Source organism: Fusarium musae, chromosome 3, assembly GCF_019915245.1.
Source record: "Fusarium musae strain F31 chromosome 3, whole genome shotgun sequence".
In the NCBI taxonomy this organism is placed as follows: domain Eukaryota; kingdom Fungi; phylum Ascomycota; class Sordariomycetes; order Hypocreales; family Nectriaceae; genus Fusarium; species Fusarium musae.
In genome coordinates this window covers 1,096,611-1,108,801 of record NC_058389.1, presented here as the reverse complement: position 1 = coordinate 1,108,801, position 12,191 = coordinate 1,096,611, and the positions used below count along the sequence as shown (strand labels likewise).

The following is a 12,191-nucleotide window of genomic DNA, read 5'->3' as shown; positions in this document are numbered from 1 at the left end:
ATTAAGTAATAATAATCTTTTATTTTAATATATAGCTAAAATTCTTTACTTATTTAATTAATAATAAAATTTAAGTTAAAGCTATTTATATATACTTTAAAGCCTTTTATATTAAAAATTAAAAAGTTAAAGACTTTTAATCTTTTTAATTACTTATTATATAAAATCTAATTTTTTAAATTAATAAAATTAATAATATTTTTATTACTTTTTATATAAAATAAGTAAAGTTATATAAAATACTTATTATTAAGCTATTTTAATATTTATTAAAAAAAGTTAAATAGATTAATTATAAATTAATTTAATAGTAAAAGTAATATAAATATACCTATTTTATATTATTAAAAATAGCTTAAAATATTTTATATATACTTATTAAATTAGCTAAAGTAAAAAGGTTATTTAATTAAGCTAAAATAATATTATTAAATTAATATTATAGCTTAAATCTAAAGGTAATAAAAATAATATAATACTTAAAAAGCTAGTTATAGAAAATAAGTAAAGCTATTCTTTATAGCTATTTAACTTATATTACTTAAGTTAGTTAATTTAATTTAAGCCTAACCTTTAAAATATAACTTAATTTAATATACCCCCCCCCTAAGCTAAGCTACTAAAAAAGCCAGCTTAAATTAAGTTATTAGGAGCGTTGGTGGTGATTTCTCTTCTTTATTCTGTCAACCTCCCAGAACGTCAGACCTGAAACTGTTTAACTGGGCTCTAGTGATACCGGCCGAGCGCCGATGGCATGGTCCGGCATTGAGGATCCACTTCTGCTCCGGATTGTTGGCCCACCTCCCGTTTCAAATCCGGAGAATTATCCTATTCGTGTAAAGACGTTTCAAACCCTTGGAACAACCATCTTGTTCAATGTTGTCGACGGTAATTGATCATCACTGCGTCAGGGGTACAGCGTTCGATAATCAGGACGACTGAGCACGACATCTCGCGATGGCTTCATATATAAGAACCTCGCTGTGACCACAAAATCTCCTCCTCTGTCCTTCATCCTTCACTCCTCTATTCCAACTCTTTTTCAATCATTACTTTCTGGACTGGTTCCGACTTCCACTCTTTTTCTTTTTCACACCATTTCTTGATATATACACTTAAAATCGTCAACATGAAGTTCCTCGGTCTTCTCAACCTCGCTGCTCTGGTCAGCGCCGTCCCTACTCCTACCTTCCAGGAGGCCGGAAAGACTCTCGGCAAGCGAGCTGCCATCACCGACGCTGCCAACATTGGTTACGCGACGCAGAACGGCGGTACTACCGGCGGTGCTGGTGGTGCTACCGTGACCGTCTCTTCTCTCGCCGAGTTCAGCAAGGCTGCTGAGTCGGAGGGCAAGCAGGTCATCTACGTCAAGGGTCAGATCTCTGGAAACAACAAGATCCGCGTCAAGTCTGACAAGACCATCGTCGGTGCCGCTGGTGCTTCTCTTGACAACATTGGTCTTTACATCAACAAGCAGAAGAACGTCATCGTTCGCAACCTCAAGATCAAGAACGTTGTTGCTGGCAACGGTGATGCCATCGGTATCCAGAAGTCCACCAACGTCTGGGTCGACCACTGCGAGCTGTCCTCCGACTTGTCCAAGGACAAGGACTTCTATGACGGTCTCCTCGATGTCACTCACGCCTCTGACTTCGTCACCGTGTCCAACACCCACTTCCACGACCACCACAAGGCTTCTCTCGTCGGCCACTCCGACAGCAACGGCTCCGAGGACAAGGGCACTCTCCACGTCACCTACGCCAACAACCACTGGTCCAGCATTGGATCTCGCGCTCCCTCTGTCCGCTTCGGTTTCGTCCACGTCTTCAACAACTACTACGAGGATATCAGCGTGACTGGTGTCAACTCCCGTATGGGTGCCCAGGTTCTTGTTGAGTCTACCACCTTCTCCAGCTCTAAGAAGGCTCTCACCTCCAAGGACTCCAAGGAGACTGGTACCATCTCTGTCAACGATGTCAACCTGGGCGGTTCCACCAACGATGCTCCCAAGGGCTCCATCTCCAAGTCCAACATTCCCTACCAGTACTCTCTTGTCGGTTCCTCCAAGGTCAAGTCGGCTGTTGTCGGTGTTGCTGGTGCTACTCTTAAGCTGTAAGCGGTGATGCTCATTGCCTGGGCTTCTTCGACAGCGGCATCGTTGGCGAAATGAAGAGCTTCGTTTACGATGTATATAATTTTTGAAGGAACATAAATAATCAATAGATTACTTATCACATCTTGCTATCTCTATTCAGTGTGTATTGTCTATCAAACCGTAGTCCTAAGTGATCACTCAATGTAGAAAGTAGTAAGAAAAAGCGACTGAACAAGAGTACAACTACTAAATTCAATAAGAAGGTTTACGCATACCTAAATTAGAAACTAGTCTCGCACTCAGTGAAGGAAGCTTTCTGCATGGGGCCTATGATGCATATTTTAAGGTTATACTTGGGCCATCCATCCTACGGTCCTCTCGTCACAAAGTGTTTTCCTGTTAGGCATCATTTGCATACTCATAGGTTTTTTTTCTTCTTTGTTTTTCCTCAGCAACATACAATTATAGCAACATGAGTTTCCATAAAAGCCAACAATATTCCGGACTTCTCCCAAAAAACCGATATACTCGGGATCTGTACAGCAGCTGGGATTATACGCGGGTTCAAGGTTCACTTACTCCTCAAGTGCTTCAGGTAACAGTCCACCAAGGGGTTCAGTTCGGTCCCTATTGTAAGATTTCTAATGAGCTTACGGAGTATTCTTTCTAAGACTTGGCTGGCAAGGTCATGATTCCTGACCCTCAGCATGTGTCATGCTGAGCCCCTGAAGCCTCGTTCGCAACCCATCCCAAAATTCCTCCACCTCTCAAGTCTCGAGGAACTTTTGATAGCAGCTCACGCACATCAGCTGCGGTCAAATCTTGGCAAACCCTGACTACCTCTTCCAGTTTCCTTCCCAGGTCATGTTCTCCGGGTCCAAGCATTAGATTCAACTCAACATCTGTTGCCCCTGCTGCGAGCCATAGTATCAGGAGCTTCACCCCTGGGTCACCTCCGAAGGCGCCACAGCCCCAGAGCCCAGTGAAGACGGAATTTCCTTTGTAGGATGAAAACCCATTTGCTGATTTGTTGATTTCGCGATCAATGTTCTCACGAGATAAGTCGGGTAACCCAGTGTCTTCTGAGTGTTCAAGCATGTCCATCTCCAAAGCGTCCATGAAGACAAGACGTCCTCCCCTCCATGATTTCTTCCATTCTCCGAAGTCTTCTGATGGTGGCGTAGGATGTGTCGTCCATTCAATGTTACGCCTTTGACCTTTCATATCAACCATCGCTCTCGCTCCAGAAACAGTGATGACTGTGTCGTCTGTGAGATGAGGCGCAACCAGGACCACGGGATAGGCTTCAGGAGCAATCCCGACAAAGATTTCTTCTTGTGTGGCGGATTGACCAAACCCGATGACCTTGTTGGATGATACAACAGCTGCTCCTCCTTCACCTTGAACTTCTGGATTATGTGTATTTGATGTGTGAGCGTCCAGGAAGTTCACCTGTAGCTTTGCTAACTTCGCAGCCTCTAGTGAGACTGGCTTTCCTAGATGAAGTTGGTATGAGACAGAACCGTGAGCCGTTCTGGGCGCAACTTGATGGTCTTCCAAAAGAGCTCTGGCTTCAGGTATACTCTCAAAGTAAGTAAACAAAGCTTCCAGGTACATCTGGACTGCGGTAGGATGCCGTTGCTCGGATGAGAACAATATGCCCAGGTCTTGATATCCATTGTCGTCCCTTTGAGGTGTGAATGAGCAGAGGAATTGATGTGCCACAAGACAAGCAACTTGCCCACGACTTAGATGCAGCGGATGTCCCGGCTGAAGCAGCTCAAGCTTTCCATCAGGAAAGTAGATAGGCAACGCGAGTGCAATATCGCGAATCTTTGGCCAAACAGTATCAAGTATATCAGCTTCGCCTCGCTGTTCAAGGAGCCGTTTCAGAAAGCCATAGTCACTATCATGACATGTCTCTGCGTTGGCGGCAATTGTTTGTAGCCGATCAATCAGCTGCGCGATACTTGACACAGGCGTGCAGAGAAGGTGCTTCAAGAGCGGCCAAAATGGTATTTTGCCATTCTCATCTTCTTCGACTTCCGCATCGTCGGGAAGGTCACTGAAGCGGTCGAGTATACGACAATATACAGAATTGGGAAGATGAAAGAACTGCGGGCGAGATGGCATTGTGATGATTTGCAGTAGAAGTAAGTTAGGGCATGGAAAGCGGCATTGTGGATTAGTTCTCTGATTTTCATTAAGAATTCGAAGTCAATCAGAGCGAACTGTGTTGTGTTATAACTAATAGATTTGTAGAGCTACCTTAAATGGAGATGAGTCTTCGCCGACAAATGACCCCTCATCAACTTTCAACTGAATCGAGGTCTCCACTGAGACGATTAGATCCATCACCAGCAAAAGGCATTTCCGGACATAAAGTCATTTTCATTAACAAGAGCCCTTTCTTCACTTTTACGCGCTGGCATTGTTATAAATATGCGATCAGAGAGAAGGTTATTGCTCAGGTTGAATGGCCTCGCAACAGGATTAAAGGCCTGTCACTCCTGATCATAATTTACTTGAGACAAATGTCTAATGATAGAATGTAATATCTAGTCGGTTCTTCCCATTCCCATTCCCATTCCCATTCCCATTTCTTACTTTCTTACTGGTCCCCTTTGTTTGCCGTACATTCTGGCTAACACAAGATAGATATAGTAGGTAGCATCGATGTTTCGACACTCGAGAGCCAATCTTCTTTCTTTTCAAGGCGTCAGCATCTCTAGATCTTTTTCATTTACGACTTCGAAACTTCCAAACTTCCAAACTTAGGTATTCCATAGCGGTCGAGTGTGCCAGGCCCCTACCTTCCTTGTCGTCATTGACTGACTCTCAGGGAAGGAAGGTGCAGTTTCCACACTCTGCTACGATGAGCCAAAGCAAGCAGGAAGCGCTCTCGAATGTCAAGATAGAAGGTCCCATGTCTTCCAAGATCCTCAAATTTCTTCTGATGTCTGAAAAGAAAGAAAAACTCGGGAACGAACCAACTTGAATTCTGTTCATCATGGCAGAAGCACAGCAGGCGGCGCCGAGCCCGCAAACTCTGGCATCAGAAACTTCAAACGAAATTCAGAAGCGTTACGAAATTTCCACCTCAACCTTCAAGATCCTTTGCAAAATTAAGAGCAAGCCAGATGCTCGTGACATTTTGAGGAACGCATGCTCTGCCACCGAGTTCAAGTCGTTCCCAATGAAAAAGGAGGAGACCGCCTTCTTCAGAGCAATCAACGACAACACCGGCATCCCCTATCAAGTCAAGGAATTCATCTCCCAACCATGGCACAAAGTATACCTCTTGGTTCAGATTGATCTGCTCAAGACTGGTTGGCCCAATAAACTATCGGGGCCTTCTCGCAAAGAGCTGACGAAAGAACTCGCCCGTATGTACAAACTCCTCGACCATGTGCTGAGGTGCCTCGTCGACATTCTTGGAGACCGAGGCGATGGCAAGGGAGTCTACGTTGCCCTTGAAGTGCTGAGGTGTGTCAAGGCTGGAGTTTGGGAGGGAAGCGACAGTCAACTCCTCCAAATCGAGGGCATCGGCCAGGCGAAGAAGGACAAGCTCGTCAAAGCCAACATCAAGAACATAAAACAGTTATCCAAGGTTGAATTCTACAACATTGAACGCATTCTAAGTCGAAACCCACCTTTCGGTCAGACTATCCTTCACAAAGTTGCCGGATTTCCTCGTCTCATACTCGACTTTGAGATTATCGGCCCTTACATTCCCGACGCGACTGCCAACTCGAAGTCAACAGCTCCGCACGACGACGACCGGTCTGCAGCAGACACGGCAAAACCCGGCCAACCTCTTTGGGTTGCTAGAGCTGTCCTCGGATTCGACAATGAGAAGTTACCTCACTGGAAGGGCCGCACACCCTGGCTCACATTGCTTGTCCAAGGGGATGACGGACGACTTGTTTGGTTCTGGCGAGGAAGTGCCAAAAAGCTGGTTGGCAAGAAAGAGATGATTATCGGTTTGGGCGCAAAGCGTGACGAGAAACTGCAGGTTTCCTTTGCATGTGAGGAGATTGTTGGTACTTTGATCAAGAAGGATATTCGAGTGTCAGTGTGAGGTATCTGCTGAAGGGAGGGAGGGAGGGTTATGTTCGTCACATGTGCAAGATGCGAGAAAGGTTGTTGCTAAAGATAGCATATTCACAGGTTCCTCTAACATTTCCGATTGATATTTATCAATACTAATTGTTCTCTAAAACCATGCTCCTTATGACATCCTCTCGTCGGGCCAACTTCTCCATCATCGCAAGGTTATCGAATCATGACTTCTTTGGCAGCATTAGTGTGACGAGGCATAATTTTTGTTGATAATGCAAGGATTCGAAATTCGAGGATCATTCAACACCACTTCCCAAAGAGCATCTGTTCAATGAGAAGAGCTGTGAATTGGTTAGCATAATTCTCGGTGCCACCAACGCCACCTCCACCGCTCAATGCTCAAAACAGCTGGACCTTGTGGAACATTTCAGCTGCAGAATTAAAGGCACTGTATCAGGGAACAAGCTCCGAGTTTTGCGGCAATTTTCGCATAAGTCACCTGTCACTGATTGAGGCCTTCACCGATGTCCAACAGAGAGTGTGATGGATCAATCAGCCTTGCACGTTGAGCTTCCGCCCCTTTCTGCCTAGGGTGAACTCTGTCGGTGATCTAAATTCGGGACAGCACTAGAATCGATGAATGTCACTGGTGATATAGGATGGGACGGAACATTAATTTGGTCTAGTTAGTTAGTGCAAGCGGCCGACACGAGATGAGTCTCATAGGGCAGAGCATTAGTGCGTCAACGGCTCAATATCGTTGGACGGTAAGTTTGGAACCCCCGGCCTTGCAGGCAGGGCAAACAAGACAGAAGCCTAATCTTAACTTTGTTCAGCGGCTGTTTCACCTACAGCCTTTTTCCATCTGTTTGGTCGGCTCAACCTACAACTCATCCACTGCAGGCAACCAGCCTTGCAGTAACAGCCAGCGTTACACTGCAGCCCAACTATGGAAATTGTGTAATGGGCCAAATGCGAGGTACGAGACTAGACCTGGGTTCATGGCCTTGTGACCTGTCTTTGTGAAAAAGATCATCTTCCGACTTCCCTCCTCGTCTGCTCATCTCTTGGGCCAGGGCAGGCTATCTAGGATCGATGCAGGGATCCCAAGCAGCTGAACCCCAGTCCCCACCAACTTATAGAGAGCAACGCTGCTAAATTGTTTGGTTCATGGACGGTGCATGATGATCGGGCAGAATTTGAGCATAGTCTCATTCGGAATGTGGTTGGGCCGGTCTGACACTCGCACTCATGCCCTATTTTGGTATGTCACGGTAACTGGATATGGGAACTCGTCTCAACGGAGATCTTCGACTCAGAGGCATAGGAGCTTGGTATTAGTAACAGATGGTGGTAGACACATTACAGAGAAGTCACAGCTGCCTATAGTTTAGCAAGGTATTGTGACGATCTGCTGCAATTTGTATGTATTGGTGGATGGGTCGTGCCTCTAGCACAGACGGATATGGTACCCGCACGAAGCCATCGTCAAGATGGAGCTTCCACCTTTGACCCTGGAGATATTTGGTGGCGTACATTTGATGCATTAGCATATGAAAATACCCAGCTAGTTGATTCTAACTGGTCTGTGACTCGACGGCTGGCTTTCAGCCGTTCCAGTAGGTAGCAGCCTGTTAATACCAGTGCTCTTATAAGAAAAGAAAACCTCCTGTTCAGCTTGACCTGTCTGCTTCGCCCGTCAGAATTCTCTTAACCCAATCGTTTTCGGTGGATCAAACCCTCTTGTACAGTCTTTCAAACATGCTGCGATCAACTCTTCTCCTCGCCCTCGCGGGCTTGACCTTCGCGGCTGATACCGTTCACTTCAGCAACTCTAAAGCAGCACACCCAAAGGGCCTTCCCCTTCTCTCTGGCTTCACTCCTCGCCCTCAGACCCTCAGTATGGCTGGCTCTTGTCCCGCTGGCAAGACATCGTGCGATAGCGGCTGCATGGACGCAGGCGCTGAGTGCTGCAACAAGGGAACAGGAGCCTACTGTGATGATGGCTATCATTGTCAAGCTGAAGGCTGCTGCGAGGATGGAAAGCTATGCTCTGGCCCCCCAACTGGTTGCACACCGGGTAAGGAGCTCTGCGGAGCGTACTGTGTCACCAAGGGCGAGTGTACCAGCGGCGGAAGTGGTGGCTCTTCTGGTGGTTCCTCCGGTGGTTCTTCTGGGGGTTCATGCTTGAGCTTCCAGGAGACCTGTGGTGACGGTTGCATGCCCAAGGGCATGGTTTGCTGTGATACTGGCTACTGTCTCCGTGGCCAGACCTGCGGCTCCGGTGGAACTTGCAACTATGGCTCTGGCTCTGGTGGCAGTTCAGGAGGTTCGTCTGGCGGCTCGTCTGGTGGTAGCTGCGCGACTTACCAAGAGAAGTGCGGTGATGGCTGCATGCCCAAGGGAATGGTCTGCTGTGACACAGGATACTGTCTCTCTGGACAAATCTGTAGAAGCGACGGTACTTGCGGCTATCGCTCAAGCGGAGGTAGCAGCGGTGGTGGCTCAAGTGGTGGCTCTGATGACGACGACGATGACAAGTCCAGCTTCACTCGAGAGTCCCCAACACTTACCTTCGACTCTCCCTCATTCACGGCCCCTTCGATCGAGCCTGTCCCCACGATCGACGATAACAAGTTCTCTACATTCTCTTCGGCTGCTGAACCTACCGGCCTCAGATCTGGTGGTGGCGATGATGGAGACAGCGGCAGTAGCAGCAGCAGCGACAATGGAGGAAGCAACAGTGGCTCTATCTTGGTGCCTAGCTTCTTCATGGGTCTCGTTGCCATGGCTCCTCTTTTCCTCTAAGTTGTGACTCGAGTAACTCGATATAGTCGTCAAGATGTTACGGTTACCTTGGCGACATGGACAAGCTGAGCTGGCATTATGGCCTTGAGTCTTTGAAGCAATCTAGGAGCAGGAAATAATGAATGATGTTGGCATGGGCTTGGAAATGTTCTTGGTACATACCTTAGTTCGAATCAATATACCCCTGAATCAATCAATAAGCCATGCTTCGTCCTTGTGATACTCGTCTTCATTACTTCACTACTCCATAAACAACAGACACAACCCGGAACTCCCAGAGACAACAGGGAATGCCAGGTTACCGGAAGGGAATACATAGTAAAAGTCAAAATAATTCGATTCTGTGCCCCCCTACTTCAACAGCAGGCTATTTGTATGCTTTGAAGAAGTGGGTAGACTGGTGAGCCGTGATTTTCCCTCCTTTTGCCATGCGCTTAAATTGAAAAAAGAAAATTTGATGTTACATGACGACGTTTCTCTCCGTTATCCCCTAGCTCTATGAGCAAGGCCGTCTCGGATCCTCCAAAGATCCCTATAATACATCCGCTGAACGCCGGTAATCATGGTAGTGTGGAATGTTCATGTGGTGGTTGAGTATGAGTTGATATAAGGGTGGTTTTCATCTCGTTCCGTAATGTGCCATAGGCTATTTTAGTATTTTATCCCTATCGCTTGGCAGCCTGGTTGAAGCTCTCGATCACCGTCTCCTTGACGCCGGGCTTCGTCTGGCCATCAAGCTCTGAGGGTGTATCAGTCTCCGTCTCCGAGCCTTCCTTCTTGGGCTCGACAAGAGACTTGGCCATCGTTTGTGCTTGGGCCTGGCCAACCTTGCCGAAAACACTCAGTCCAGTGGCGATCATGCCGCTGATATCTCCAACATTTCCGGGAACAACGACAGCTGTGCTCTCACGAGCCAACTTGCCAAAGGCATCGACGTACTTCTCAGCAACTCTCAGGCTGACGGCAGCCTGGGCACCAGCATCACCCTTCAGGATACTCTCAGACACAGCATCGATACCTTGAGCAGTGGCAGTAGCCTTGAGACGAATGGCTTCGGCTTCACCATCGGCTTCGTTGATTCGCTCGGCGCGCAAGGCCTCGGAAGCAAGAATGACACTCTGCTTCTTACCTTCGGCGATGTTGATGGCGCTTTGTCGCTGACCCTCGGACTCGAGAATCTCGGCACGCTTGGAACGCTCGGCAGTAACCTGTCGGTGCATGGCCTCGACAACGGCGCCAGGAGCATGGATATCTCGAATCTCGTAACGTAAGCAGGTCACACCCCATGCTTCAGCAGCATCGTTGATAGCAGCAGTGATGTTGGTGTTGAGGGCAGCACGCTCCTTGAGGACGTGGTCGAGGGTCAATTGACCAATCTCGGATCGCATGGTCGTCTGGGCAAGCTGAGAGATGGCATATTCGGCATCTTCAACTCCATAGCTATTGTAACACACGTTTTGGGTCAGTCACATGTCCATCACGAACTCAATTGCTCTTTACAGTTGGATAACTCACCTTGCTTTGTACGCATCAAAGACACGGGTGAACAAAACACCGTCAAGCTCTAGAGTAACGTTGTCCGCAGTGATGGCGCTTTGGCTGGGTATCTCGATGGCAACTTCCTTGAGGCTTTTGACGTATGCAATTCGATCGATAAAAGGCACGAGGATGGCCAGGCCGGGGTCAAGAATACGGTTAAACTTTCCCATGCGCTCAACGATCCAAGCCGTCTGCTGAGGCACAAACCGGACTACCGTATTGGCCGGCAACCGGGGCTTCGAGAAGTATGAAGGCAGGACGGGAGATCCGAAGCCGGAGGGGAGTAGAGCATGGTTGGTGGTGCTGAAGGACCGGTGCGCGGCGATAGATCGAGCTGTGATGGCGGCGGCAGCCGTAATGAGACGCGATTGCGGCGCCCTGAGGGCAGTCCGCGCAAGGGACATGGCCATGATATAGAGAGTTCGAGTCTGTTGAAGGTCACGATTCCAGAATGACGTCCTCTCCTCCGGGCCAGTGGGAAAAACACTCTCAGATCTGTCTGTGGTCGGGTGAGCTCAGAGCTTCCTTTGGATACCTACCTTATTCCGACGTTTGCCCGCTCGACCAGGCAAGCTCGATGTGACGCGAGTGGCTAGTGAGAAGGTGCTGACCTCGGCTTTCTGTGGCTGTGCCTCCAATATCGAAAGAGGTATTGGCGGGGAACTCTTGCTTGCTCTTATCGAGACAATTCACCGCCTTCCTTTCTGCTTGTTTGCCCCGCGACTGTGACTGGATCCCGCCAGACCAGACCAAACCAGACCAAACCAGAGTCACCCAATATCAACCGCTACTACACCAACGTCATCTATCGCGAACCTCGTTTCTTACTCATCCACGATTTTTTACCTCCGATACAGAAGTTCCCGCAGTATTCGACCGACAATAATCCCTACCCAACCAGGTTCTCTTTGAGTAATAGAACACAATGTCTGCCAAGGTTCCTCGCAACTTTCGCCTACTGGAGGAGCTCGAGAAGGGAGAGAAGGGCCTCGGCGCTGAGGCATGCAGTTACGGTCTTGAGGATCCCGAGGATCTTCTCATGAGCAAGTGGAACGGCACAATTCTTGGACCTCCTCATGTACGTGCCCCGCTCTAGTATATGGAAGCAATCGAGATTGCCATAGATTCGCGAAGATCATCGCTAACCCATCCTGGTTCAGTCCGTTCACGAGAACCGTATCTACAGTGTCAAGATGCACTGCGGTCCCGAGTACCCTGACAAGCCTCCCTCGATCCAGTTCATCAGCCAGGTCAACTTGCCCTGTGTCAACCCCACCAACGGTATCGTCGACCCTAACCAACTGCCCTGCCTCGCCCAGTGGAAGCGCGAGAACACCATGGAGACTGTGCTCATAGAGCTGCGACGGTAAGCCAGCGTCATGTCGAAGCAAGAAAGGCGGCAGTATGTTAACATCCCGCAGATACATGGCCTCGTCCCAGAATAAGAAGATCGCCCAGCCTCCTGAGGGCTCTACCTACTTCTAAGTCACGAACACCTCTACACGCCGTTATGTCACAATAAAACCCAAACGACAAACCAATGAATCGAACATGAAGATCAACAAAGTCTTTTAAAGATGGAGTCAGAAAGAAGCCAACAGGCCATACTCCGCTGTTGTTCGAGAATATATGCGATTATAACAATCGCGAACTACAATATGATATACAAAGCTGCAGAATGCCTCTC

General features: G+C 47.9%; 6 protein-coding genes across 6 annotated transcripts; 4 read left to right on the top strand and 2 right to left on the bottom strand.

Annotated features, from left to right (window-relative positions):
- Nucleotides 1-1,129: 1,129 nt before the first annotated feature.
- Nucleotides 1,130-2,116, top strand: J7337_003825 (uncharacterized protein; the record flags this gene model as incomplete). Its single annotated transcript, XM_044821534.1, has 1 exon — nt 1,130-2,116. One exon carries the CDS (start codon nt 1,130-1,132, stop codon nt 2,114-2,116), a length of 987 nt encoding a protein of 328 aa, XP_044682867.1.
- Nucleotides 2,117-2,797: 681 nt separating this feature from the next.
- Nucleotides 2,798-4,228, bottom strand: J7337_003824 (uncharacterized protein; the record flags this gene model as incomplete). Its single annotated transcript, XM_044821533.1, has 1 exon — nt 2,798-4,228. The coding sequence occupies one exon, from the start codon at nt 4,226-4,228 to the stop codon at nt 2,798-2,800; it is 1,431 nt and encodes a 476-aa protein (XP_044682866.1).
- Nucleotides 4,229-5,105: 877 nt separating this feature from the next.
- Nucleotides 5,106-6,176, top strand: J7337_003823 (uncharacterized protein; the record flags this gene model as incomplete). Its single annotated transcript, XM_044821532.1, has 1 exon — nt 5,106-6,176. The coding sequence occupies one exon, from the start codon at nt 5,106-5,108 to the stop codon at nt 6,174-6,176; it is 1,071 nt and encodes a 356-aa protein (XP_044682865.1).
- A 1,742-nt stretch (nt 6,177-7,918) lies between these two features.
- J7337_003822 (uncharacterized protein) lies at nt 7,919-8,965 on the top strand (the record flags this gene model as incomplete). The annotated part of the gene is made up of 1 exon (XM_044821531.1): nt 7,919-8,965. The coding sequence occupies one exon, from the start codon at nt 7,919-7,921 to the stop codon at nt 8,963-8,965; it is 1,047 nt and encodes a 348-aa protein (XP_044682864.1).
- Nucleotides 8,966-9,630: 665 nt separating this feature from the next.
- On the bottom strand, nt 9,631-10,914 carry J7337_003821 (uncharacterized protein; the record flags this gene model as incomplete). Its single annotated transcript, XM_044821530.1, has 2 exons — nt 9,631-10,405; nt 10,481-10,914. The coding sequence occupies 2 exons, from the start codon at nt 10,912-10,914 to the stop codon at nt 9,631-9,633; spliced, it is 1,209 nt and encodes a 402-aa protein (XP_044682863.1).
- A 515-nt stretch (nt 10,915-11,429) lies between these two features.
- On the top strand, nt 11,430-11,989 carry SPM2 (Ubiquitin-conjugating enzyme spm2; the record flags this gene model as incomplete). The annotated part of the gene is made up of 3 exons (XM_044821529.1): nt 11,430-11,582; nt 11,665-11,870; nt 11,926-11,989. 3 exons carry the CDS (start codon nt 11,430-11,432, stop codon nt 11,987-11,989), a joined length of 423 nt encoding a protein of 140 aa, XP_044682862.1.
- Between the last annotated feature and the right edge of the window lie 202 nt (nt 11,990-12,191).